Source organism: Brienomyrus brachyistius, chromosome 12, assembly GCF_023856365.1.
Source record: "Brienomyrus brachyistius isolate T26 chromosome 12, BBRACH_0.4, whole genome shotgun sequence".
Taxonomy (NCBI): Eukaryota; Metazoa; Chordata; class Actinopteri; order Osteoglossiformes; family Mormyridae; genus Brienomyrus; species Brienomyrus brachyistius.
The window spans coordinates 12,696,977-12,724,786 of NC_064544.1; the positions used below are offsets into that span (position 1 = coordinate 12,696,977).

At 44.7% G+C, this 27,810-nt stretch overlaps 2 protein-coding genes across 2 annotated transcripts; one reads left to right on the plus strand and one right to left on the minus strand.

Annotated features, from left to right (window-relative positions):
* The first annotated feature begins 205 nt into the window (after positions 1 to 205).
* On the plus strand, positions 206 to 19,972 carry LOC125704959 (RNA-binding protein with multiple splicing-like). Its single transcript, XM_048971143.1, has 9 exons — positions 206 to 610; positions 7,828 to 7,905; positions 8,993 to 9,031; positions 10,526 to 10,588; positions 12,892 to 13,042; positions 15,430 to 15,557; positions 15,700 to 15,769; positions 17,164 to 17,265; positions 17,977 to 19,972. The coding sequence occupies exons 1-7, from the start codon at positions 563 to 565 to the stop codon at positions 15,760 to 15,762; spliced, it is 570 nt and encodes a 189-aa protein (XP_048827100.1). The 5' UTR covers positions 206 to 562; the 3' UTR covers positions 15,763 to 15,769; positions 17,164 to 17,265; positions 17,977 to 19,972.
* LOC125704958 (general transcription factor IIE subunit 2-like) lies at positions 19,626 to 26,319 on the minus strand. The gene is made up of 8 exons (XM_048971142.1): positions 26,147 to 26,319; positions 25,502 to 25,675; positions 23,530 to 23,621; positions 22,954 to 23,061; positions 22,243 to 22,425; positions 21,669 to 21,762; positions 21,278 to 21,393; positions 19,626 to 21,088 (listed from the first exon to the last, which is right to left on the minus strand). The coding sequence occupies exons 2-8, from the start codon at positions 25,668 to 25,670 to the stop codon at positions 20,969 to 20,971; spliced, it is 882 nt and encodes a 293-aa protein (XP_048827099.1). The 5' UTR covers positions 25,671 to 25,675; positions 26,147 to 26,319; the 3' UTR covers positions 19,626 to 20,968.
* Between the last annotated feature and the right edge of the window lie 1,491 nt (positions 26,320 to 27,810).

Below are 27,810 nucleotides of genomic sequence, written 5' to 3' on the forward strand. Positions count from 1 at the left end.
TTTTCATCTAGCTTCGCTAGACAGCGCAGACCCCCACGAAGAAGATGGTGAAAGTAAGTGTCCCTGGTATCGGGGTGTGGTCTTCACTTCCTTGCTATTGTTCCAAAGGTGAGTTCCCAAAAACGCTTTGAAAAACAGCGCCACCGCCCCACAGTCAGCCTCCCCGGGAGAGAGACGCCGAAAGCCCCCCCCCCCCCGTTTCACTCACAGCCCGACGCTGATGTAGCGATCGAGAAATGATAACATAGCAGGCTGAGCCGGGCAGTCAGCGTGGGGAGGCACTCCGGGGACCGCGGCGCAGGGGAGCGGCCACAACTTCACTCTTACGGCAGTAACGCTGGTCGGAGGGGGCTGGCCGCCGCTGGATGCCCGATATCGCTCTGATCCGCTTGTTGGGTTCCTTTTTCCGCTTGGAGTTTGCCGTTTTCATTAATTATTACGACTTAAGAAAAGACACGCTGTTGTTAGGTTATTGACTCGTAACAGATTTGTTTTAAAAGAACACGGCCCAAAGAAGTACCATTTACAAGAATCCATCCTGTACAAAGGGACCGGCAACATAATGGATAAAGAGGCTGGATCTAATGAATTCAGCAACCAAGAAGAGGAGGTAATGCGATTATTTTTGCTTTTCTTTTGACTGCTGTTGTTTCTGGTTCACATTTCATAAGGAGATTGGTTGGAAAGTCATAAGCGATTGAATTCACTGATTTCAAATAGTAGGACTCGTTTCTCTGTTTTAACTTCTTACATCCCTGCCTGAATAAATTAAAATGATCGGACTTTTTACACACAGAGCGCAGACTATATACACCTGCGTTATTATTGTTCATTATTATTATAATTATTATAATAATTATTATGTTGTTGTTTGAATATAAATGTAGGCTACAGTGCATTACTGTTTTGGTTTTTTTTTTGCTACAAATTATTGTCGCCACGTGGAATGTTAAGAGTTAATGCTACCAGTTGGTAGTATCCGTTTGTACCAGAAAAGAATGGACTGCAAGATTTAATTTAAAATGTAAGATTACTTGTCAGACACATGGCAGGGAGAGCAGCATCGGTAGTTCAATGTTACTTCTGAAAAGCGTCCAGGTCCTGCGCTGGTAAAGAGCAGCATCGATTTCATGGCAATTGGAGATGTCACTGTCACTATTGTTCCTGCACCGCATTGATACGACTCAGAGGCGGCGGAAACCGCATTTTAACGCAGAATGAAGCCACCAGTTTGAAAAGGTAGAACAAGGAAAGTAGTACTGCTAAACATTTCTGAGTGTTAGGTTGCGTAATGGGGGTGTCTTATTTCCTAGACTCTACGTGAATAGGTTTTGTGCTAATTCGTTTCCTTGGAGTAGGATGGATAGATGAACTCTTTTCAGTTTTCCTGTTGATGCGAAGTGTAAAAACTGCGAGTTGTTTTGGATGATTTTACTCGTATATGTAAGATTATTCAGTAATCAAGGGCTCACATGTGTTTTTTTTTACAAAGATTAAAATGACGAGGTTACACCTTTGAGTGGGAGTCAAAGCGCATCAATGGAAAACTAGACTGACCGCCTTCGATTACGGTCTATGTTACGGTCTGTTCAGCGGTAGGTCACCTGCTCCGCGCTGAACGTATCGATTGTTTCCTACCTTCATGGGAGCGCAGGTGCGGTTAATTAGTAATACTCCAGCATTCCTCACTGAGCTGAGATCAGTCCAGCTGTGACCTTTCATCTCCTCTACAGTGTACTAGGGGGCAGGGAAGAGAGCCAGGCCTCTCCAGTTAGGGGGTGTTGGAGGCTTCTCATAGTCATCTCCTACCCTGAGTCCATGAACAAGACCGATTGCTCATTTTCATGTTTAATTAGGTCCATCCAAGCCTTTCAAACGTTTCTCATCAGCTCTGCCAGAATATATAAGGGAAATGAAGTCACATTCGTCTGATCTATTTCTTAAACAAAGAAAAAGAAACTTTCATTCAGAATACATCAATCACAATATTTCTAAATCCCATTTTCTCCTCTATGTGATTCAGCTGCCAAAAGGATCAGATTTCAGAAAGTTTTATGGCTTTAGGTCACACTACACTGTATCATTCACCATGGTTTCTGATAGACTTGTAATAGACTTTTGCAGTGTTGTAGTGCCGAACTGGGCTTGCTGGTACAGTCAGTGTCTTATCTCATCCACATAAATGACACCAGATAAGGGCAGACTCATCTACCCTACAGATGGTTCCATCAAAGTTTCCACATGATGCACACTGCACAGAGCCTCGGGTCCTGTTTTTGTTCTCATATGGACAGTGTTCTAAGCAGAAAGAAAAACTTCAAGAGTTACTCCAGTTTGGATATTCAGCATAAGACCACATGAAGATCCACCCATCTTCCGATCCCATCTGTGCCTACGGTCAATTCTAAGAAAGCTTTCCCTTAAATAATCTCTAAACAACCAAGGAAGCTTAACTGAACCAGGTCCTCTGGGGGGATTTATGGGTTTTCTTTAGCTACCGGTTAGATTCTTCCTCCAGTTTCCCAGTTTATCATATTTGAATGAAGGATTAACAGCCTAGCTGTGCTAGTCAGCCGTTTCTCTAATTGTCCACCCAAAGACAGCAATGCTTACTGAAGACCGCCTGAAAACTTGGGTTTGAAGTAAAGTGGCATCAGCTCACACACACTTCGTCGGGTTTATTTATAAAACAGCCAGGGGGATTGTCACCATATCTCAGCCACTGGTGACCACACCATGTAAAGTATTTTAAAAGTCAACACGGCTTGGCATGGGAGCCTGTCAGGCTGAGTGCAGTGGAAAAAGGAATAGTTTACAGTGACGGAAAGGTGGATCACATGAGCCTTGTTACAATACAGTGCCGCATAATATGCTTTCTAACCCTAGTGCACTTCAGCTGTCTTTCCATTCCATCTTAATTTAGTTTTAGTTTAGATTCTGGCATTTCGTAATTCCGAAAGTTGCTACTGTTTTGCATTCCACGGTTGCTAGGTACCTGTGACTTCCGCAGCGGGATAGGACAGGATTATGTTCCCATGAGCGCTGAGACATCTCTGACACGTACTGAACGTGACCCTGTCGGATGGCAGGACGTTGCCAGCTCATCCGGGTGTGCCACGCTTCACGTTTGGCGCCATGTCGTTGGACTCGAATATCTGTCTTTACAAATAGGCCAAGAGAGCCAACCAGTGCAGTCGCGGAATGTGAACGTGACTGTGGTCAGTATACTGCGAAGGGACCCAGGTAGAAGTCACTAGGTCTGGAATATCTTCACTGAGAAGGTCTGCCAATAGGAGCCTCCTGTTGGTCAGGCTAAGACCTCACCAAAGGCAAACTCAAGAGAGTATATAAAGGCTAACTGAAAAGTCCCACAACACAAAGCAACACATAACATGAACAAACGCACATGCTTTCTACACGCATATCGGAGAGTCTTACTCTCACCTTCTCTCATATTTTGTTCTCTGCCCTTCTTCATCTGTCCAGCTGACCCTACATAGGAATTCTTTGCAGTCTGGGTTACACTGTGTTACCTGTGACTGTGGTTGACTTACCATAGGTTCGCAGACCAATGACATGCCATGTAAAAGATCACCCAAAACCAGAAATGGATAGTTCAGGTCCAGAAAGTGAAAATGCAGACCAGGATTTTTTCAGCTAACTAGTTGAGTACTATATCACTGTGACTCTTTATACTCAACTGGTTGAATGAAACAAAATCGTGGTGGAAATTTAACCATCCATCCATCCCTCCATCCATCCCTCCATCCATCCATCCATCCATCCTCTAACCGCTTCTCCTACTCGGGGTCTTGGGGGGCCTGGTGCCTGTCCCAGGCCTACTTTACATTGTAACTTTCTGTCATTTCAGAGTAAGCCTAAACATTCAAAACATTATGGTTGTAGTAACTGGTTACTGTTAGTTCTTCGAAAAGTACACGCATTGCGTAATTCTTGGGTTGAATGTCTCCTCTTGTGCCGAGTTAGATTCCTGACCAGGAAGTGATGTGTCCTGACCAGGTTCCCAGTGTGTATCAGGAAGGTGTAGCGGCTGTGTAGTGGTGCCTGCAGTGAGCCGGGTAAACTATGTCAATGACCTGCCATGGGCACGCCCTCCTCAGGTGATGTTTGTGTTCACAGCGGGTCAGGGAGGCTTGTTTACCAGTAGTCACTGAGGCTGCTGTGTTGAGCCCGGAGTCAAACGTTTTATGCTGTGTGTTAAAGTATGTTTTATTAATGTTCAGTTAAAGTTTAACACAACCATTGGATGGAGACACAGCGCCACCTGGTAAATATGTAACCTGATCTTGAAAATCAGAGGGCAGGTAAAGTTTCTGCTGAGTAACTAGACTAACCGATAGTCTGGGTTTGCCAGTGATTTATTTTTTTATCAAATTACTTTCATATATATATATATTGTGGGATATCATTTAAACGAAGGTGTGTAAATTCATGCAGGAAGACTATAGATAGATTATACAAACTGAGCACATTAAAGTTATTAACAAAATGTATCACCAAAAACTCATTTTAGCAGTCAGGTACATCCATCCATAACCGCTCGTCTATTGAGGATCATTGCGAGCCTACAATCATTCTTAGGAAACTCATTCACAAGGCCAGACAACTCCTGGATGGGATGCTTGTCCATCACAAGACACACACACACACACACACGCATACACATCCTGAAAAGTATCATCCCCACAAAGTCAAAATAACAGGTTTTGTCCCTGCAATATAATGCATATCTGATCACACACAATGGGTAAATTACAGAGGTCACCTGACCTCAGCTAACCTCCCAAGGACTCTTACAGTGGCTCTGAAACCAGCTAACAGCTGTTTATAACCGGCATGTTATCCAGGGTGTATCGGCCTTGTTCCCTGCTCCAGTCCCCCACCTCCACAGCTGACACAGGATGAGGAGCAAGAAGGTGGACAGATGTGGACGGTTCTGTTTATAGAAGAAAACACTACACTGTCATACAATTGTATCATATCATGACAGATTTCGGGTTAGTTAAGGTTGTGGCTATCACCAAAAAAAAGGCGAATGTTATTGTCAGACCCACACTGCCGTATACTGTGACTGCATATGTTACCACCTGCTGTCCACTATTGTCTGGGTCTAGAAGAGCAGAACGGGCATTATAGCTGAGCTTGGCCGGTATGCAGTGAATAATGGCTGTAAGGTCACCCAGTGCCCATTCCTCATTGCTGCAGACCTCTGCAGAGCAAAGAGGACACAATCTTCTGTAGGCTTATTGCTAAATTAGATGTAGAGTGATGGTTTTATGGTCATGGTTCTGTTTGTAATTGGACTCGGCTGAAGGGACAGCGGACCCGTAATCTCTCCGATTTAAGCCGGTAATTAGGCCTTGTTCTGGTCCACCTGGTCTGCGCTGGAGTTTCTGGTACAAACCACATATAATCATGGCTGCTTTCCCCTTTTTAAGGCATTAAATGTGCATGCATCACTCCTCTGTTTAAGCGGTGAGTTAATTTTTGCCTGGCCTGCACCCCTGGATGACAAATAGCCTGTCAGAGTGAAATTCTGACCCTGCGATCACCCCTCAAACTCGCGGCCGGGTTCGCTCGGCTCGGATGGCGTCACAGACGACGGAGACGGAGGAGATGTCACAGTTGAGGCAGCCGATGGCCCGATGACAGCCATAGCATCACGCTACGCTACGACGGCAGCCAGACTCCCGAATCGGTCTCCGTAATGGGATGTGACGTCTGCGGGTCGAGGCACGGCGAGTTCAGCGAAGCGTTGCCTGGTAACCACCGCGCGGTTTCTTGCACGCCCGTGCTGCCCGGTGAGCGTGTACGTGTGGGATCTCCATAAATGGTAAATGATTCATTCACCCCCAGAGTGCCCCGGAGGGCTGGCAAATCAACTCAAGTGAAGAGGAGTTAAAAGTTAAACTCAGCGTTAACGTTTTATTTATGCAGGCCCCTTGGGAGCCTCTTTGTTAACTCTGACATGCTTGTTTAAAAGCCCCCCACCCCCCAAATTTTGATACATTTGTCTGACCTGTAAAATATAACCCCTGTTGAGTCACGCATGTTGTTTTGCAGATGTGTCCTACCTTTCTTAATACACTGACTATTATGGGATTTTTATTCTTGTGTTTTATTTTATGAAGTCATAGCATTTTTTAATATTTATGAAAGTAACACACCATTTAGCAGAAGTGGTCAGGTATTCTTCTTAGTCGAATGTGATTGGAAATACAAATTTATCCTCCAGTCTTAATCCATTAATCTGTCATCTGGTTGCTTACCCAATGTACGATTGCAAGGGGCCTGGAGCCTATCCCAGAGGTGTGGGCACATCCTGGGTACACACATGTAACACATTGTAGGGTGATTTTACATTTATTTAGCAGACACGCAAAGAGTCATGCATTTGCAAAAGCAGGATAAGGTTAAGGGTCTTGCTCAAGGGCCCAAAACCGAAAACCACGGGATTCAAACTAGCAACCTTCTGATCATGGGAAGAACCACGCACAGACCCAAATGCCAGTTTACTTAACCCCATGTATTTGGACTGCAATGGTACAGAAGAAAATTGGAGGAAACACCCAGAGCAAAGACAGTGTGTGACTCAGTAGGCTTAGCCTCTCTCCCTGTGATCAGGAGGTCATAGGTTCAAGCTTGGCCTGAGCAGAATAGTTGCATGTCTGCGGGCCCTTGAGCAAGACCCTTAACTCCCAGCTTTGAGGGGGCTGACCCTTAGTCACGAACAAACATGGCTGCCTCCATGAACACGCTGCTGTGTTGCTGCTTTATAATTTGAGCAGTTTTGGAGTGAGATTATTTTTTCCGAGAGACAAACAAACAAGAAACATGAACTAGTCTAACCACATTAAAAGCTTTATCAAATATTTTAGTCCATTCATAGCGATATTCTTTTCTCGAGAGGCAAACAAACTACAAACAAACCAAAGACACAAAAAAGTCTGGTAAAAATCGTTTACGGTCACGGTATGCTATTCTCTAAATCGAACACGTGCAATTATATTTATAACTATTAATACGTTTAACAAAATAAACATTTTTAAAGATTTGTAAAATTGAATTACTGTTGAGTATGTAAGCCGCCATGTTGAAATTACGTCACAGGGGCAACTCGGACAAGAAAATTGTGTCCGACATCAGCGTCATAAAAGAGGCGTGTTTCCGACGGGAAGTGACGTTTTTCATAATGTTTTGTGACGTTTTCTTCCGAGTTCCGAGTCGGAGAGAAATAATCAAACGCACCATAAGCACCCTGGAGGTGTGAGACAACAATTGTGTACCACCCACTATATCGCTACAAAGAGAAATCAGATGTGGTTTTCCCCATAAATTTGTCTTACCAATAAGTTAGCAATATCCCCTGGGTTGGCTTTGAAATGCACGCTTAAGTTCCTTACCATACCTGTATATATTTTTGTCCATTTTTGGGACTGAAGGTTGTGCTGCTAAGATCTTCAGACATCCTTGGATCATAAACTGTAAACATGATTCTTAAAACATCTAAACTAATGCTTTGGGGCTTGTTTGGGTTCATTAGGGGCCTTGTGATGCCTTTGGTGATTGATGGTTGGTTTGTTTGAGCTGATAAGAGAAGTGGGGGGGGAGATGGGGGGGAGGGGGTGGCAGTGATAAAGATTCCCAGGACGTAGTTTTTGTGAGGGGCGTAAATGGTCGTCAGCGGGGAGGAGGTTCTGTTAAAGGACACTTGTGCACATTGGCGTCTTTTTAAAGGGAAAACGTTTGTCCTGAAATGATAAAATCTTTGCAGCCCTGCCACTCAGCACCTCTCTCCGCCTTTAGGTGCGAACGCTGTTCGTCAGCGGCCTGCCTCTGGACATCAAGCCTCGGGAGCTCTACCTGTTATTCAGGCCATTTAAGGTAAATTTTGTCCCCAGGATTGTGCTATTGTCTGTGCTTTTGTATAATATATTTATTTATTTATTTTTTGAGCAGATGCTGTTTTTCATGCTGAACATCTGTTCCTCTTGTCTTCCTCCCCTGATTCTCAAGCTGCATGCTTGGATTAGGGACTTCAAATATCAGAATGTAGATGTAACCCCATTCGACTTTAGTGTCAAAAATTGACCCTGAGTGAGAGAGAGCACAGGCACACACACGCATGCACACAGACACACACACACGCAAGTTGGTCTTCGTATCTAAATGGGGGCCGTCCATTCATTTCTATGGGAAAAACCCTAATCCCAGTCACGACACCCTTAACCCCTACTCAGCCCTAACCTTAATCATAAGTAACCAACCAAAATACAACACGACACTTTTACTGTTTTGATCGCATTCACAGATTTCTATAAAATTGAGGTTATCCAAGTGGGGACCTGAATAAGTGTCCCCAAAAGTAAGGAAGTTTTAGGTTTTACCGCAATTTGGGGACATTTTGGTCCCCAAATGTGATCTATTCAAACCCACACACACACACACACAGTTGTCCCTATAAGGGAAAACTGTATTTTATAAAAATCAGTGACTGCTATGAAAAAACTAAAAATGCAAAAACTCTTGTATGTTGCTTGGATACTTATGGTTACGGTTAGGGCAGGGTAGGGGTTAAGGTTGTCATAGTTAGCGTTAACATTTTTCCCATAGAAGTGAATGAGCGGGCCCCATAAGGATAGGTGTGTGTGAGTGTGTGTGTGTGTGTGTGTATGTGTGTGTGTGCACACCTGTGCTTCACCTCCAAACCTCACATCTGCATGCCACACTTCAGGTAAAGCACCGTCCACTGACAGCAGGGGGCGCTCACCCTCACGGTGCTGCAGGGGGCCTTAATATGAGAGCCGGCCCCAGACGACTTGGTCGATCTCCGCAAGCTGACCCCCCCCCCCCCCCCCCCCACTTCCCCACCCCGTATCCGCGCCCCTGGGCCGGTCCTGCTGTGTCTGCTCTTTTTAAATAACTATTCAGGCTTTACAGATTTACAGCACACTTTTTCATTTCCTCTCAGGGTTACGAGGGCTCCCTGATAAAGCTCACCTCCAAGCAGGTAAGTGTGCTGTAATTGGGTGGCAGGGAGGTTCAGGACGGCCCCGCGGCTGCCCTTGGCCACTACAGAAGTATCATTTATCACAGATAATCTGAGGCTTTTGTTAGTGAACCTTAAGCAAAACATCGGGCCAGGTAGGGCTGAGGCGGGAGGTGAACACGGGCCTATTTTTCGGGCCGGGAGGCAAAGGTTGCTGTCATTATGGTGGCTTCCTCATCAGCTGGGAGTTCTGTGAGGAGCTACAGGGCAGCCATTGGACCGAACAGTAAATAGTAAATAAGTACTAAGATGTGATCGCTGAAGGTTACGTTCAACAAAGTGTGGCAGCTTACAGAGTATTCAGAATATAGCATGTATACTTGGTTAGTTATTTGGTTGCCATGCGGTAATGTATTGATATTGCATCATAAATGTGTCATAAAATGCAGGGTTACCAAATATTCTTTTTCGAAAATATTTTATGCCTTGTATAAGATTTGGTGATAGGTGTTAGCTGCTCGGCGACGTTGGCGGCACTTTCTGGAGGAAGCCGTCGGGAATGGGGGGGTGGGGGGTGTCTTTCAATAGGGTTCACTGAGGGGCCACGGATCTGGTTCATCCACGAGTGTCCGTGTCATCAGAAGAGTTTCTTTGGGTGGAATTTCAGCGGAACGCGCAAGAGATGTAACTCAAGAAATTAAAAATAAACAGGACGCTGAATTGAGCAGACGAGGAGCGAGCGTGAGACGGAAAGTCCCTTTCGGCTCCTCGACGTGATACAGAGACCGGAGTTGGGGATGGCTTAAGCGAGAGAATTCGACGTTGCTAAGGTGACGTCACGGACACTTCATCGCTATGTTTTAGCGTCCATTCTTCTGAGGCATTCCTGCTGCCTCCATTCCCACAAAGCATAGCAAACAGCCCAGTTCCCGGGCTCAGCTCCGCAGTGCTGCCTTCTCCATATATAGTGGTATGTCTCCGGTCTTCTATTTTTACCCTCATTGTATACTCCCACCCAGCAGTGGAGCCCCCAGCAGGGTGTGATGACAGGCCCTTGTTTTCTTTGCCCCTCCCCCTTCCTCCACTGCTGGTTCTGGGTTGCTGGGGTAGGGGGGAGGCTGTAGTCTGCGGTTCTGGATACTTCCAGGATCCCATTCTTCCAGTCCTCCTTCATCCACCTGAAAGTGAAACCTGGGTGTATATAACCGCAGACCCCCCCCTTTGTCAGGTGCTTCATGCACCCTCCCAGCCCCCCCCCCCCCCCGTGGTGACAGTTGAGGAGCAATTTTCCAAAACTCACGCAGACCTTCTTTTGTGTTGTTTTTGAGATGTTACGGTACCGGGATCCAAAACTCACTCAGTACTCATGTAATCCAACAAAGGCCTACTTGTTCATCTCCCAAGTTCATCGTTTTCTCAAAGATGTTTCCTGTCGAGTCAGTTTTGGAAACTTGCTCTTCAGTTTCATTTGTTCTGTCAAACCTTATGGTCTTTTCTTTCTCGTTCTGTTTTCAGCCTGTGGGATTTGTCAGTTTTGACAGTCGATCGGAGGCAGAAGCAGCAAAGAACGCACTAAATGTAAGGCCTTTGTGTGTGTGTGTATGTATGTGTGTGTGTGTGTGTGCATGCCTGTGTGTCACCTGACCATCAAGACAATGGGCTATGTCCATAAAGTGTGTCAAATAATGCGGGAAGGACCCCTATCTCTGACAGCCTCCAAGAAAGACAGAATGTGGGTTCTTCTTTTATTTTGCGGTGTTAGCAAAGGAAGGTTGCAAAGAATCACTTAAACCCTTCAGTGTTGCAGAACTGCATGAGCACGATGCAGTGTAGTGTCAGGCACCGAGGTAACACTTACACCTTTATGGGAGTAAAACAGAGAGCAGAGAAAACATGCCTGAGGTGAGCAAAGAAAACGATTACGGCAAACAGTCTCCCACGATTATGGATCAAGTGGATTATTATTATATGATTTCGGCGGAACTATTCTCAGCTCTCACAAGCTGTTAAGATCCCACTTAACTGGTCAGATGTATGTAGTTGTGTGGCAGGAATTCATGCCTAAAGTGTCCTGCATGTCTTGATTTATTTTAGACTACAATACTGTTTAAATGATCTTCATATTGGTGCAAAGCTGTGACATTACATCGGCCAAAGAGCCAAAGTGTGTCAGCTTAGTAATCAAATACATTTTTTGATTCGACCACTAGCAAACCATGTTTAGATAAGCAAATTTAACAAATTACTTCATCAGTGAATTATATATTATATATAGTGTATATGTGTTTGTGTGTCTCACGGAGAGCAAGATATAATCGGCAAAAAGACAATTATTTCAAATCAGATCTATGAACATCCTATATCTTCCATTCACTATTAAGCTGTTCATGAAATTTAACAAATACATGGAATGGCTGTGGTGCCCCTGAGCAGAGGTTTGGGAACTGAAGCGACGTTCATCTAGCCATCCAACAAGATATCAGTTCCTTTTTGGAGACCGGAAGAAATCCTTGATAGTTTTTATTGGATTACTTTTAATTTGTATTTGTTTTAATGTTGCATTGCTTTTTCATTCGGAGCACATATGCACTTACTACCCAGATAAATAGCTTAAAACACTTTCTTTGACTGCCTAAGACCTTTGCGTAGTGCTGCATGTGTCCAGACCCATTTTGATTGAAGTAGATCATGTATGTAGTCCTTCAAGGTTGCAACGCAAGGCGCAGATTTCATCAGACTGTGCTGTGTGCAGACTTCATGTACACCATCATTCTATCCATTCACCCTGAACGGGAAGTCAGGTCCATCTCCCACCCACTTATCCTGGTCAGGGGTGCAGGGGGCGTCTGCAGCCTATTGCAGGCAGCGTAGGACATAAGTCAGACAGACATTCCATTTCGGGGCACTCTCACACCATACAAGTTAAAGGCGATTCGTTAACTAGAATAGCAGTGTTTTTGGTCTGGGGTTGTAGGCTCCAGAAAACATAAGGAAACTAGCAAATTCTGCCATGTTGCAGTACGTCCATAAGAGTTCAACTGATGCGGTGTTTCACATGCTATGACATCATTTTACAGTGATGTATGAAGGACTATGATGAGTTACGATTGTTGCTGGTGATGTCATCATGCGACTCGGTGTGTAAGGATATTTACAGTCATTTGTAATACGGTGTGTTTAGATTGGCCATGGTTTTCTGAGCAGAGTTAAAAGGTTTTTACTGGAGTTATTTGTGCGTAGAGATACTTCCAGAGAATTCTCAGCGGAAAGTCTACCTTACCTGTAAAGCAGCTGTTCGGAGTCAGTGGGCAAAAACAGGGGGTAGCTCATTTGCAGGATATCATTGTAGTCATTATTTATGTGCTAAATTTAATAGCCTGTTAAGGTCTGCTTGTTGTTTGTTTACATTGAGGGACAAGGAAAGGTTTGGACTGTGACTGTAACTAAATGCCTGGCAATCTGAGCTCACAACGGTTTGCGTGTTTAAGCATGACATCCCCCTTTGAGCGGGATGGTCTTCGCTAGATTATTTGCTCTTTAGAGGCAACATGAGTGTTCAGCTCATATGCAGACCTCCATGCTTGTAAACACCACAGTGGCTCTTGCATCACCAGGCATTTTCAGGACATCACCAAGTTAATCAGGCAATGAAAAGCAGATGGGTTTTCTTTCTAATTGTACGTGTTGGTGGTTTGACTCTAGACTCAGCTCCTCGCAGTTTGAGACAGCCAGCGTATGCGTGCATCTGTCGTTCTGAGATTTTACGAGCGTGGGTCTTCGTATGGAAACAATGGGGTCTTCGTTAATGGCGGTGAATAGGAAAGACCCCCGATTCAGACTTCCCACCTTCAGTTTTGACGTCAAAGTTGTGCTTCTTTCAGGGAATCCGCTTTGATCCCGAGATCCCGCAGACCTTGCGCCTGGAGTTCGCGAAAGCCAACACCAAGATGGCCAAGAGCAAGCTAGTGGGCACTCCCAATCCCCCCGCCTCCCGGCAGAGCCCCGGCCCTCAGTTCATCAGCAGGGACCCCTGTGAGTAACCTTGTCGTTGCTGGTGTGGGAACCCCCCTTGCTGCTAAAAGCCCACAATAACAATGGAGCAGACCACATGAGTATCACTGTATATGTGTGTGTTTATAGTGTATAATGTTGTTCTTTGGGTGATACAGTACAGTGTACATATCCATTGAATGTGTGGTATAGTTTTATACAAGAGAACTATGTTTATTACTGAGTGTCTGTTGTTCTTCAGTTTCTCTAGGTCCTCTAGACCTAAAAAATGATGCTGTCAGTTTGTGCGTTTTGGTTCCAATGGGTATTTATGTAAGACATTTTACAACTGATTCCTCTTCAACAAATGTCGGTTTATCGGTTCATAGCTTTTGTTTATTTAAATAGCCAGTTTTAAGATAATGTATGAATATTTCCTGTTTTGATTCGGTTTCCAGTTTCAATTTTGCCTGAGCTGTTCAGAACATAATGTACAAGATATATTATTTTATACATGCATTTAAAATTAAGCAGTTGTGAAGATAATTTCCTATTGTTGCAACCATATGTGTCAAATATTCAGTGAAAGAGTTGATTTGCATGATTTTTGATATAGAATTTGTCATATGTTGTGCTATCTGTTTGCAGGGATACACATAACTGGTACGCAAGTACACATTCTGTTACTGATATGATACGTGAGACAATCGATTGTTGTAACAGTGCAAATGTGTATGCATTTAATGTGCATTTTCGCTGCTATGACAAGAAATTATGTGCATTTTAAGCTTTATACCGCAGAGGAAGTACGAATTGCCATATAAAGGTTAAAATGCACGATAATTCTTTGTTGTATCAGTGCAAATGCACATAAAATACGTGCACAATTCTGCTGTTACAACAATCTATTGCAGCACGCATTGCTTTTAAAGGTGACCAGTTCTGTGCATCCCTGCCTGCATCAGTAAGCAGAACAGACAGCCTTCGCTGCAGTGGTAGTGTAAAGCACAGCGGTGCATGGGAATTATTGTATCGCATATTTCAGGTGACAAAGGTGGCTGAGAGCCCCAGGTTCGCATGTGGAGTCGCGTGTGTGTGTGTGTGTGTGTGAGTGGGTATATCTTACCTTATGGGGACACAATGTCCCCATAACGTGATAAATATCCGTTTTTTTCCTTATGGGGACCGGTTTCTTGGATAGGTATACCCAACGTGTGTGTGTGAGTGTGTGTGTGCGCACTGTGACATACTGGCATCCTGTTCAGAGTGCCCCCTGCTCAGAGCTTCCTGGGATAGGCTCCAGGCTCTCCATGACTCTGTACTGGATAAATGATCATGGAAAATGCATGGATGAATTTCACAGGTCATGATGTGACGCTCATTACTCCTGGAGTTCGTCTGTCAGTAAACTTTCCAGACTTAACAATGTACTGGGGCTGCAGCTGGTCTTCCAGTTACTGAGTCCCAGGATGGGAAGACAGTTTGTTAATGTTTAACTTAAATAGCTCCAGTGCACTTAATAGCATAACTGGCTAATTGCTATTAGCTGTGTTGCTAAGACACTTTGAATTTACCATACAAACAAATGTTAAGCAAGTGTCTGTATTTTTGAAGGACCAAAGCATCCGCGCTGTCATACCAAATTGTCCTGCACTTTAGCAGCCTCCAAATAAATATTTAGGCATTTCGTAAACAGCCTGTAGCTGGCATCCACAGCTGCGTTCAGGCATCCTCTTGAGCGCACTGCATTTTTGCCAAATGATCGTGCCTCGAGCGTCACTCTCACATTAAGTCTGCGACCACCATCCTCGGTTCCTCCAAGAGATTCACGGAAAGGAAACAATTAGCCACAACCATGACATAATAGCCTAGCTAGCAGGTGAGATGGATGTCGTTTTCCGATTGTGCACCCTTTTGGGCGGGAGTGTCTGGAGTGAGTCCAAGCGAACATTTGCCCTGCATTGACGTGCAGTGTTGCCTTCCATTAGGAAAACACGGAATGTGTGCGTGCGCGACATCGAGCGTGATTGTGTGTTTTGGGGCTGACATACCACACACTTGCCCAACCCTGCAATATTGTTTCAGCCCTCTCCCCAAGCCCCCCCTACTCAAATATTGGCCCTCATTTACTGAAGCTGAGCTGAGCCTGAGCTGAGTGAAGCCTGTGCTAAATCCCAGACTATGGAGACGTAACACAGCTCTGTGGTGTGGTTGAGGGAAAAGACAAAATGTAAACCTGTGGGATAGTGTGTTTATGTAGCAGGCCTGAAAAGAAGAAGTTTTATTGGAAGATCCCATGCTGCAGTCCTCTCTGATTGGATGAATGAAGAGGTCGACAGCAGCTTCTGGTTCCTCCTGCTTGTCTCCATGCTCAGTGCTGACCCCCTCCCACCCACACACACACACCCATGTTCCTTCTTGTTTCCAAGATGAGCTGACAGTGCCCGCTCTCTACCCTGGCGGCGTAGACGTGTGGGCACCCTACCCCCTGTACCCCGCGGAGCTGTCGCCCGGCCTTCCTGCCGCTCTCACGTACCCCTCCGGCCTGCACGCTCAGGTGAGCGCATCACTCCAGCCTTGCTCCACAATGAGACCACTGCCAGACTCACCGCCCCACTCCGTCACCCACCGAAACCCTCCCCTCCATAATGCAATAACTGCCTGATGACCTGTACTCCAAAATATACATCTGCCTGCAGATTCCCTGGCTCCCGCCTGCGGATGGAGTCCCTCAGGGATGGAAGTCCAGGCAGTTCTGCTGATATCTGGGTGAGCAGCTGTACGCACCGTCCACACGACTTAGCTTTAGTTTCTATCTATTGTCCTGCCAGGCTAATCGAGGCTCTGCAAGACCTGACAGTGCTTGTTTCTCTCATCACTATCCGGGCCCTAGTCAGCCTGGTAAAAACGATCGGCGTCAGAGGCAGTGCGTGGCTCAGTGGGTTATAATGCTGTACCTGTCATCAGAAAGTCATTGGTTCAAATCCATGGTCAGCAGAGTGATTTTCTTTTTCTTTACCCACTAAGTAGTTGACATCTATCTAGCAAGGTGCTCATTTCTCTTACACATGATGTCAAATCAGGAAGAAAACCGAGCTGATCGATGGCTTGCAAAATTAAGAAATGCATTAAACGCAGGGTTAACATGCTATTCAGTGATTTTGGGGGGAGGGGGGTTCAGTGCTCGGTGCCCCCCCGAGGGTGTGGAGCCCCAGGACGTGCCCAAATGTCCATGCGGACCGTAAACTAGGCCAGACCATGCACCTTCAAGGAAAATGCCTGGTAAACTACATGTCATTCAAGTCCTCTTTACTTCCCTGTAACCGAACCCATATTACCGTACTGCCAGGGTCAATGTTAGGCCAGTTATTGAATAAAATAGTTCACAATGACATTGTCACTGTCAATACTACTGATCTGTCAGATCTCAAGACCCTTCTGGCCTGGTGGAGTGTCTGCAAGATAAGACATGCTCCTTGGATTCCCAGGGGGTGACGGGAGAAAGCAGGGTGCCTGGGAAGGAAGGGGTGTTAATTGGTGTGAGCTCTGTGGTGTGCTAGATCATGTGCTGTCCATCCTCGGTGGGGTAGAAGAAAGAGGAATGAAAACTGAAGACAGCTTAAGAAGTGATCTCCTTATCGCTCCTCGTGAATATATTTGCCCCTCAGAGAACGATGGGACATTTCGCCCATTTCTCAAAAGACCTATTACCCTATTCGCACACCTAATCTTTCCTGTCCTGAACACTTGCACGTAGTAGAAGCTGGCTTGTGTGAGGCGTGTTAGGGTTGCCAAAACTGATGTTCACACCAGAGCCTATTCAGCCCAAGGACCTGCAGCAAGTTGAGGTTTTCTAGGTTGTTGGCATGTGATTAACCATAAAGGGTTGCCAGAGCATTATGCATTAAACATGTTAGCATGAATCAAAAAAAAGGTTTTGTTATGCTGTCCACTATTCTTTTATCATCAAATACATGTAACCAAAATCCTTCAGTTTCCTATGATCCTGCCCTCAGTATTCACAGACGAATGCTACACTATCTTCTGCCCTTAGGGTACCAGGAAGGACAGAACACTTTGCTGAGTGGTGAACTGCGTTTCACTCGTGTATTTTATGTTTCTGCTGTGATGTGGAGAAAATCTAAAGGAGTCACTTCTTTCAGGTTTCTGTTGTGTGATGGCGTCCACAGTTGGTCTTGATGGTGTCGATCTGATGTCCGACTGGGTACATACCTGACCCAATTAACGATGGCGTGGACTTATTGGTGAGTTTCAGTCTTATATATCAGTAATGTCCATTTTAAAAGTTATTTAGATTAAATGTGTCAGATAAGTTTCCTGGAGTCTTTCTGCTCTATTTGTTGGTATGAAAATCAGTTTATAAATGGAAGGTTTGACCAATGCTTGAAGAAGCCGGTGCTCCCCTTCTTACTCGGCACCAGGTGCCGGTGCTCCCCTTCTTACTCTGCACCAGGTGCCGGTGCTCCCCTTCTTACTCGGCACCAGGTGCCGGTGCTCCCCTTGTTACTTGGCACCAGGTGCCGGTGCTCCTCTTCTTACTCGGCACCAGGTGCCGGTGCTCCCCTTCTTACTCGGCACCAGGTGCCGGTGCTCCCCTTCTTACTCGGCACCAGGTGCCGGTACTCCCCTTCTTACTCGGCACCAGGTGCCGGTGCTCCCCTTCTTACTCAGCACCAGCAGATACTAAGAAAAGCAGGTACTTTGTAGAGAAAAACAAATAGGTGCTGGTACCGCATACTGGTGAGTACCAGCCCACTTCAAGCACTGGTTTTGACCATACAGGAGATTAGTTCATCAGTGTTTACACTCCTATTCATTATGCTTTATAGCAGATATTAGTTCATGCTCCCTGTGAATATATGATTGTTCAAGCCCTCCAGCTCCCTCCCAGTATATTGATATGGGCATAGTAGGGGGGGGGTCGATGGTGACATGTCTATCCATGACTCTTGCAGGCCACTGCCTCTCCCTGGGCCTCAAGACCTTCAAGACCCCTGTCCCATCACACATCGACCCCATGTGCTCTCATAGCTGTTACTCCCCAAAGAACTGTGCTAGTAATCATTCTTAATATAATAATTATTATTATTGCCATCCTCATTACATATGACATATTTGAGTACGACTTTGCCAAAGCAATGTTGTACAGTTTTAGATGCGCTAAGAAGAATCACAGGTATTTTTATATTAAGTAATTGTTCTGAATGTTTTATTCTGTTGTGTGGTGCTTAATATTTGCGAGGATCTTTATTAAAATTACTCTTCTCTGACATGGTACTGCAGTGAATGAAGTGTACACAAACCGTAGAGTCTGTTTGCTATGTCCATTGGGGCAAAAGGCACTGTACCATGGAATGGGATTCGGTGTAATTTGAGTACTTTGAAAACTGCCCCATTTTTTTAAAGTACTCGGGCCATTGCAGAAATGTGTATGATTACTGTGAAACAAAGAAGCCAAGTGAGGCATTATTAACAGCCTTGGTGCCATGAACTCTTTTCATTGAAGATGTCTTGCCTGTTTGCCTTACTGATGTAGCCATATCTTCAAGGACTATAGCTTTCTTAGCCTTGTGAGATTGGACCTATTTGTGGACCAAAGCAAGAGATCGTCCCTCAGAAACAAGAACTATGTCTTTCATTCAAGATCTTGGACCGGCCTTACTCTTTTTCATTTTTTTTTGAACGTGCAGTGCAACATAAATTCAGCCGCGGTCATTCTGAGCATTCTGCAGAACATGACTCTGATCATGCCAAGTCTCTAAGGGGAACCGGAGGCCCAGAAGCTCATCATCTCAACGTGATGGTGTTCCACAAAAATTCGAGTGAAGTAATGAGTCATCACGTGCGGGCTGAGACACAAAGGAGGGATCAGTGTGTCAGGCTTATGCATCAGAAAGAAATTCTGTCCCACACAAACACACTTGCTTTACAAGAGCAGGAGCAAGTCATTTACAACCCGTAGGTTTCATCTTCCACTTTGTGCTGGTGAGTATTACGTTGACAAAGAAAATGGGCCAGAGTACTTTGTAAGTTCTCTACTTATGTCTGCACTACATATTTTTCTATTGCTTTCATGGCGAGTGCCTTTGTTTTCTGATTTCCTTTTCAAGTGGCCTCTCGAATCCGCTTCGGAGTACCTAAAAATAGCACCCTGGAGGAAAAAGGCTTAAGTTTCCATAATGGGACTGAGCTAAGCCTGAAGCTTGAATGCTAATTGAGCACTAAACAGAAAAATGACTCCAGAAATACCCCACCCGCCCACCCAGTGCCACACGACCTGCAGAAACGCGTAACCCTTTTTGTATCTCTCTCGCTACCGTGATGCTCAAATATCATCGGACCACGGGTAGATCGAGGTTCGCGAATTGTGTCAAGTTGGCAAGAGGGGACACGGCAGGTCGCGCCTTGGCGTTGCCGAACTGAGGGCCTACATGCGGACGCACCAGTGGTGACGTGCGGAGTGTGATTTCAGCAGTGCGGCGGATGAATACGTTAGGTGCCCCTACAGGTGAGAGTCAGCTTAAACGCCCGATGACAGAGTCACATGGTATCCGCGCCACGGGGTATCAAACCACCACAAGGAATAATGAGGTGCCACACGAGCTTTTCTTTCCAGCTGCAGCAATAATTTGTATTGTTCAGGAAATAAATGAGGGTAAGGTGGTCCGTGAGGAAGGCAGTCCAACCGACAGTTTTAATCCGACGAAAATTGACCACAAGTAAGATGGCAGCGATTAAAGAACAGAATGTACGAGTTTGTATGGATCTGACTTTGTGTCTTTGTGTATTCAATGCATGTTTATTATATAGATGTGTGTGTGTATCTAGCCACTGTAAGGAGAAAGTGCATTTCCATGAATTATAGTGGTCTTATTCACATAATGTTTTTATTAAAAAAAAAGGTTTTTTGTATAAGAAGAAATAAAGTGATTGGATCAACCATAAGCAGTTTCTGCGGGGTCTTAGACTGCTGATTTATGTGTGAAAGGCTTCCTCACCTCATACAGGTGCTAGACGGCAGGCTAACAATCCGCCACTGACCACCGAGTTTACATCATAGCATTTGCAGAGGTGAGGTTCAGCAGAAGCCATGTATACAGCTGGGTATCAAACTACAGCTGTACTGTTGAAACACCCTGGTGAACGGCAAAACAGCCGCATTTCAGCCCTCCTCAGACTCAAACTCAGTCAGATCAGAAGTTCCTGCCCGTGATGCTCTCAGGCCAACTTCATTATGCTATGGAGCGAGGGAGCTGCAACCAGAACTACAGAAGCACCTGCCCCCACTCCAGTAGGACTGAGGCACCCCAGAGAGAGCCCACTGACTCGTCACTTAGCAACCACTACTGAGGAATTCCTACTGTCACTGTTACTATGGTTTTACCGCTGCTCCTGTCATTGCTGTTTTGTTCCACTTAATATTTCACTAATTGCTATTAGCTCATAATTATTCCATTTGAATGAAAAGTGATCGCTAATGATGGAATTATCTAAAGCAATTTACAGTAGACAAACAATTATAGCACAAGTTATTTTTCTCTCCAGTTTTTTTTTTGGAACAGACAGTTTTCAGAGTGTTTACCTCCATCCTTGCTGTCAGACTGAAGCTAAAGTCACAGATGCAAGCCGGCAGCTGGGGGAAAGTAGGTGCTGATATCGGCAGTGGAGGTCCAAGATCTCTGGAGTCATATTTCGTTTCGCACCATTTAATTTAAAAAAAATAATAAAAAGCATGTTCAAATAAACTGTCCAGTGTACCTTTGTCTGACAAGTAAATCCAGTGAGTAGTATGGAGTATAAACACTGCATACTCCTTTAGCGATTTATTTATGCAGGACTCCAGAGAGCGCAGGCCACTGGACAGGGGAGTTGTTGCATTTTCATTCTGTTTCAAAGTATAGTTCTGATGCAGTACTCCCTCTACTGGCGGGAAGACACATTGCAGTGTCACTTCCTAGCGGACATCCCTTGGGAGTAGTCTTCCAGGACATCGGCCAGGTGGTCGTTGTGCGTCTTGAAACGCCTCTTCTTCTGAGATGCTGGCTTTTTCTTCTTCTGGATGGGAGCCTGTGGGACATTCAAGTTCAACAACATCGATTTGAAAAGCGGAGTCCTGGAACAGTATGTGGGAGTGCAAGGTGGAGATTAGATGTGGGCAGGTCAACAAGGTGGGGGTGGGCAGGTTTGGGCACTTGGGCTTGGCAGCAGCTGGTGTGTGAATGAGCCAGGCAAAATGGCTGGGCTCTCGGGACATACCGGTTTCTTAGGTCCTGTGTCCTGCATGGAGGAGATGCCCTGCCTCTTCAGATACTCCTCGATCTTCTCCTCATCCATCGAGTCCACAGGCACGCTACGCCACAACTTCTGGAACTCTACAACCACCACCCCCCCCCCTTACAGTTAAATTATGCATGCTGAAACTGAAATAGTATGAAAAATTCAACTGAACGATTAAATATGTTCATGTCTGATTGAAGGATTCACTGTAGTTTCACTGCTAAATCTGAATCTGAATTAAGAATAAAGCCGAGTCTGGGGTAAGTCTGTACTTGGAATTCAGTCTTTTTACAGATTTAACCCTATTATCCTCACAGACCTCCAGCTAAAACTCAGCGCAGTGAAACCTGTGCTCTCTTACTCTCCTCACCTTCATCCACTGTAAACTGGCAGTGTTTGTCATTATAAAACAGGATCTTCTTCTTGTCGGGCCGGGTCACAAAGATGATCTGATCCCCTAAGGCCTGCGGAGGGGGGGGCAGAAACAAAAGCACAGAGAGGTTCGGTCTACATTAGCAAGCAGGTGTACCTAATAAACTAGCCTCAGAGTGTACATAAATACATACAAATGTTTTATATGAAAATCATTTGCATAACTTTGTGCAATCACATGCATCCTACGGCTGGGATATTTATCGCATTAAGGGATAGTGCTAATTTAAAATTCAAAACATATTATTTCTTTGACCAAATTAAGATATGCAGCAGTTTCACGGCAAAAATCGGAGAACTGTATGATACAGAGAAAACCGGGCAATTAATTTGTTAATTTGTTTTAATTGATTCACAGCCCAAATGCATACATTATTACATGATGAACAGACACATGCACACAGACGCAGACACACACATGTAGATATGTGCAGACGCACACGGACAACGATGCATACGTGCAGATGCATGCAGACGCAGATGCACATACGTGCAGACACATGCAGATGCACCTTGATGGCCTTGTGCGCGTTGGGCAGCCCCTCCTCCACGTCCTCCAGCAGCACCCCCCCCAGGCCCAGCTGGTCGTGCTTGTCCAGCAGACGCAGCAGTGCCTTTTTGTCCTTCAGCGGGTGTTTGGGCTTGAAGGCGTACTTCCCGTCACGCACCTCGATCTTGGGGTTGCTGGCCAGGGCCTGGAGGGGAGAGACAGACAGGGGGGTGGGGGGTGGGCAATGAACACAGAATAGCAGCGCTTTGGTGAGCTGGGTGCGGCACTAAACGCATGCAGGGATAACTAGCACTCTAACGTCGGGGCTGCACCAAGTCATCTAGCTGGCCCTGCAAGTAAAACAATCCCAGCACCTGCTTCCCCTTAGTGGACAGAGAAAGCAATTAAAGTATCTCAGCTGATATTTTTAAAATTAAGCAATTTTTACTCAAACTGAACCAAAACGCTAGCAACCTCGTTTCATATTTTAAAATTTTGTTTCAACAAAACTTCAAATAAATAACCACATGTGCCGAAATACAGTCAGCATAGTGGACTTGGACTAGTCTCACAGGATCTGAGGAGCTTCGGAGAATAATGATTATAAAACGTAAAGAGTTTCTGTTCAAGTTGGACGGGCACCATAATAGTAAAGGAGAGCGAGTGTCACGCTGCAGTCGCTTGATGTCTGGGAGGTCTCCCAGAGGGCAGGAACTGGCTGCGGATCAGTTACCTCATTCATCAACCACATCTTCTGCTTCATGCCAATGTCTAGGAGCTTCGTCTCATCCAGGATCTCCTCCAGGGTCAGGTGGAAGGTGTCACCACGCTGGTGCCGGGTCTTACCCAAACCCGAGGTGAAAAGAGGAAACAGTTATTGACGATGAGATAAGCAAACAATAAGCAGGGAACCAAATAATCCTTCGCAGGAGAACTCAAGGTGCATCACACTCCTTCTATGCCCTGACTTCATTCCCCAACTCCGTTCAGCAGATACCATTACACAGCTCCCCACCAGATAGAAAATAAGATCCAAACACAGATATGGAGGATTGGCTTCTGATTACAAAGGGGATGGAAGTTTCTATTTTGGTTGCCTAAAGTATGAGTGCTTTTTATTCCTTCTCTCTGCGCCTGGGGTTCGAATGACGGCATTTAATTTAACCCTAACTTCTATCTACTGTGTATTTGACTTGACTACAAAAATATCCCAAAGTTCTGTCAGTACTGAGTGAAGTGAGGGATTCTGGGTAATCTTCCCAAAACAATGAATTATCTGCTGAAACCGCGACGTAGGGTGACAACTCACTTTCATGTAGTTCACAATCTTTGCTAGAACACCAAACTTATATCCCGTGCTTCCAGTCAGTGCTTTCAGGTTAAAGGAACCGTTGCTTGAGTCTGAAATTAAAGAACAGGATGAAGTTGCACTCGGTAGTAGTGGAAAAATGGCTTTTTTTACATTTATTAAAGTACAGAGAATGTCCCAAGCAGCAGATATATCAAGCAGGAAAACAGAAAAGTCTGAGCTGAGGAGTGAAATGTGAAGCAGCTTCAAACGATGCCCTCGATATGTCAGTTAGTGTCACGCCGGAATCCGATTAGCATCACTACCGAGAGTCAGATCTGAGACGTTGACAGCCGCTGAACCACGGTGAACTTATACGCTTCCCTTCATTCAGCTGCAGCTTGTGTCAATGTGAGCATCGTTTCCATGCCGCTCGTAGTCCATCCAGGTGATTGGCCATAATAAATGCAAGCCAGTGACACCACAAGCACTCAATATGTCAGTTTTTAGTCACTCAGTATTGGCCAGTTTTATTACACTTCCTTGCACTTGATGCATCAGACTGCTTTAAGGGTTTTAGGAAATGGGGCATGAAATGATCCTAGGGCTGGGTGACACCACATGGACATTATATGGCGCATGTGCAACAATCACCAGGGCTTCAGACGATAGCCGAGACATTTGGCCGGATGCCAGCTATTGGGTACTATCCGGATGTTTATTTGCTCCTACAAAAAAATAATGACATGCGTTTTGTGATACCAAAAAGTTAGCAATCTGCATAAATTTGGCATGCCTTTATGTTTATTAAATTCAGTTATCGACACACCACATAATACTGTTCTGGTATACTATGGTTTGGTATACTTCAGTGCGATATGCACTGTAGCAGGGCACACCACATAGTACTGTTCTGGTATACTATGGTTTGGTATACTTCAGTGCGATATGCACTGTAGCAGGGCACACCACATAGTACTGTTCTGGTATACTATGGTTTGGTATACTTCAGTGCGATATGCACTGTAGCAGGGCATATGCACTGTAGCAAAGCACACCATATAATACTGTTTTGGTATACAGTCAAACCTCGAACATTCGCAAGGTGACGTTCCAGAACCCGTTGCGAATGAGGAGGATTCGCGGATGTTTGGTAGAGTCACTAAAAATGGTAATTTGAACTTATTTCTACAGTTTAAACTCTAAATATGACCCCAGTTATGCTCCCAAACACTCATTTAAAAGTTAGCTTAATACATTACCTTTAAACAAAAAAAACTAATGTTTGATGAGGACTTACTGTACTACGGTTTGGTTTACGTCATTGCAATATGCACTGAAGTGGCAGTGAAGAATGGAACAGCTCAGCAGCCAATAAAATGCCTCAATATTTTAGACGCATTAACTGATCTGTTTAGGAAATTTTGGGCGTAAATAATCGTCCATGCAGAACTGAAAAGCTGGAGTCTGGCCAAAAGTTTCAGCCATCATCTGGAGCCCTGCTGATTATTGTGCATGCGTGATATAATATCAAAGTGACATCACCCACCCAGTGGATCAGGGTGCATCAGAGGAGTAGGCAGGACACCCGAACCAGCAGAAGCGATGCTGAGTGTCCTTTGGGAAACCGTGAGCCTTGCAGTAGCCCAGGGGTGGCCAATCTTACCCAGAGAGGCCCGCTGTGTATCCGGGTTTTCACTGCAACTCCAGAATTTAGATTACTAATAAGAGGACTGATTGGCTGAAGAGTCCTCACACCTGGGTTTGAGCAGCTGACCTAAAGGTTACCCCAGTAACCTGCATGCATACTGGCCTACAGAGGATAAGAGTGACCACCCCTCACTAGCACCTCAGCAAGAAAACTTCCACCAGGAATCAGTAATTGCTGGTTGATCTTTCTCTGCATTTTCCCAACACAGTTATAAGTGCGTTATGAGAACCTACACAGTCAAATAAATAATTTGACACCAGGGTGGGGCCCACACAAGCTGACCTGCTCCATGCTTGGACCCTGTGGATCCCTCCCGGTCCAGCTTGGGCTTCTTCTTCTTGGATGAGGAAGCGGAAGTGGACTCAGAAGGGGCTGGCCTCTTCTCCACTGCCGGCGTGGAGATAGCTCTCTTCTTGAAGAGCTCCCTCTCACGGAGCAGTGCCGGATCCATCCTTTCTATAGAACAAATACACAGACGAATTAGCACAAACACCTACACCTCACTGTCATTCTTTGGACAACAAGGCCAAGACAGTATTAATCTAAAGCAGGTGTACAGTTATCCAGATTTCCAGTCGTATCACCGTCTGCATCATAGCTCATCGCAGTGAACGAATTCAGATTGAACTTGTAGGTCACCTTACGATATGCCAACTAGTAAAACCGATGTCCTCTGTTTAATACCGTATCGAAACCACCCTAGGTACCCGAAATGTACAAATCCATGTAATTATGCAGCTGTAAAAGTATCCGGCTGATTAGCTGAATTATAGCATCTGTCAAGCTTTAATTACATAGTGTGACTCTTAATGAAAGTGATGGTTACTGCACATACATATAGGCTACGTGGAACAGGCTGCTTAGGCTATTTAACCAAACAACAAAGAATCGTGCAATGATGTGATAAACGTAACATACACTACCTACCTTAAGGCCAATCGTGACTTTTCCTGATAAACACTAGATTGCCTTCAGTGTGCCTGGGCTGTAATCGTAAGACTATGCTTTTTATGGTTTTTCACCGGTCCCTCTGACTCTCACATCGCTGCTTCTCTGCACGCCGTAGCTCGTCTCCTTCTGTGATGCGACTTCCGCCGCGTGTTCGATTTCTCGACAATTGACTAGTCGGGCTTCCATTTAGGATGTTACAAGTTTCTGTTATGCTTTGAAAATATAGACTCTGAGTCTCTTACTTCAAAGTAATTTGTTAATGCTACCCTAAAGAGGTGAACATGTTTTGTATCTTTGGATACGCCACTTTTTGCTTTATTATTTAAATGTATCTATGGACGTAATCTTTGTTCATTCAGTAATTAGGTCATAAGAATGACTGTAAACGTCTTGTCCCGGTTTTCCTTCAGAAATCATCGCTGTACGTTATCTTTTCCTTTAGTGATATTGCGACCCACTATGCACAAAGTTATTGATTTTTTTCATTTGAAAGCCTGCCGACGTGAAATGGTAACAAAAATGTACACAATAGCTTTCCAGAAACCTACAGGGGTCTGCGGCCTTGGCAGTACTATACTGCTTGCACACATGTGGTATTGAGTAGGGGACACTGTGTATAGAATCTACTTTCATAAGCACACAATGGTTTCGAATGTGCACTAAATTACATCATGATTTTCTCGGTAATATATGCCCTCTAGTGGCATATTTGAGAAAATCCGTAAGTAATAAATTAGGTGCGAGTTCAAAATAAAGCATAATTAACATAACTCTATGTTAAAATATTAATTACAGCGCTATAATATACGAGGTACATGGATTCAGTGTTAATACTATGTATGCTCACAATGGCGGTTAAACTGTAATTGCATCAGGCTGGATTAGCCATAGTATGTTTGCTTTGTGCACAGATACCATTGACGACAGTGATACACACACAAGTACGACTAAATGATATTGACTTCCAATAATATGATGGGATGAAGCAGTGGGGTATGTAAGGCCTGCTAATCCTGTCACACATTCCCTGAAACAGCACAGATCACAGACAGGAAAGGGAAGTGCTGACACTTTTCCTAGGAAGTAGGACTGACTAAGGGCTTTTATTAAAAAACATGTATCCTTTCATCCATTCATTCCTTTATGTCCAAAAGCAGATAGTGGTCAAGGAAACAATGCTGTACCCTGAGAATGACCTTTTCAAGCAATGTAAGTGGTTACAATTATAGATTATTGTGGATATAAATATAAATGGATTACAGCACCAATTTGAACAAAAAATAAGTAGTCTACAATGCTACGCTCTCAAAGGAAAGGGTAAAAAATGTACCTTTGCTTGTCACTGGATAGTACGCTTGTAATTGTACCTTTTAAGGTACAGAAATGGACTCTGAGGAACATCCCAATGGTACAAGTAGCATTAATATGCCATCAATGGTACAGAAATGTTCCTCAGAGTCCATTTCTGTACCTTAAAAGGTACATTTGCCTACAGCTAAGGGTACAATTGGCAAACACAAATGAAACAAAAACTATTAATTAAATTAATAAAATACAAAACATGTGAGTGGCAGTATATTTGTCCCCAAATCGGTGTCTCTGAATTGCCCCCGGCGTGTCATTGTCTGTGTGGGGTGTAC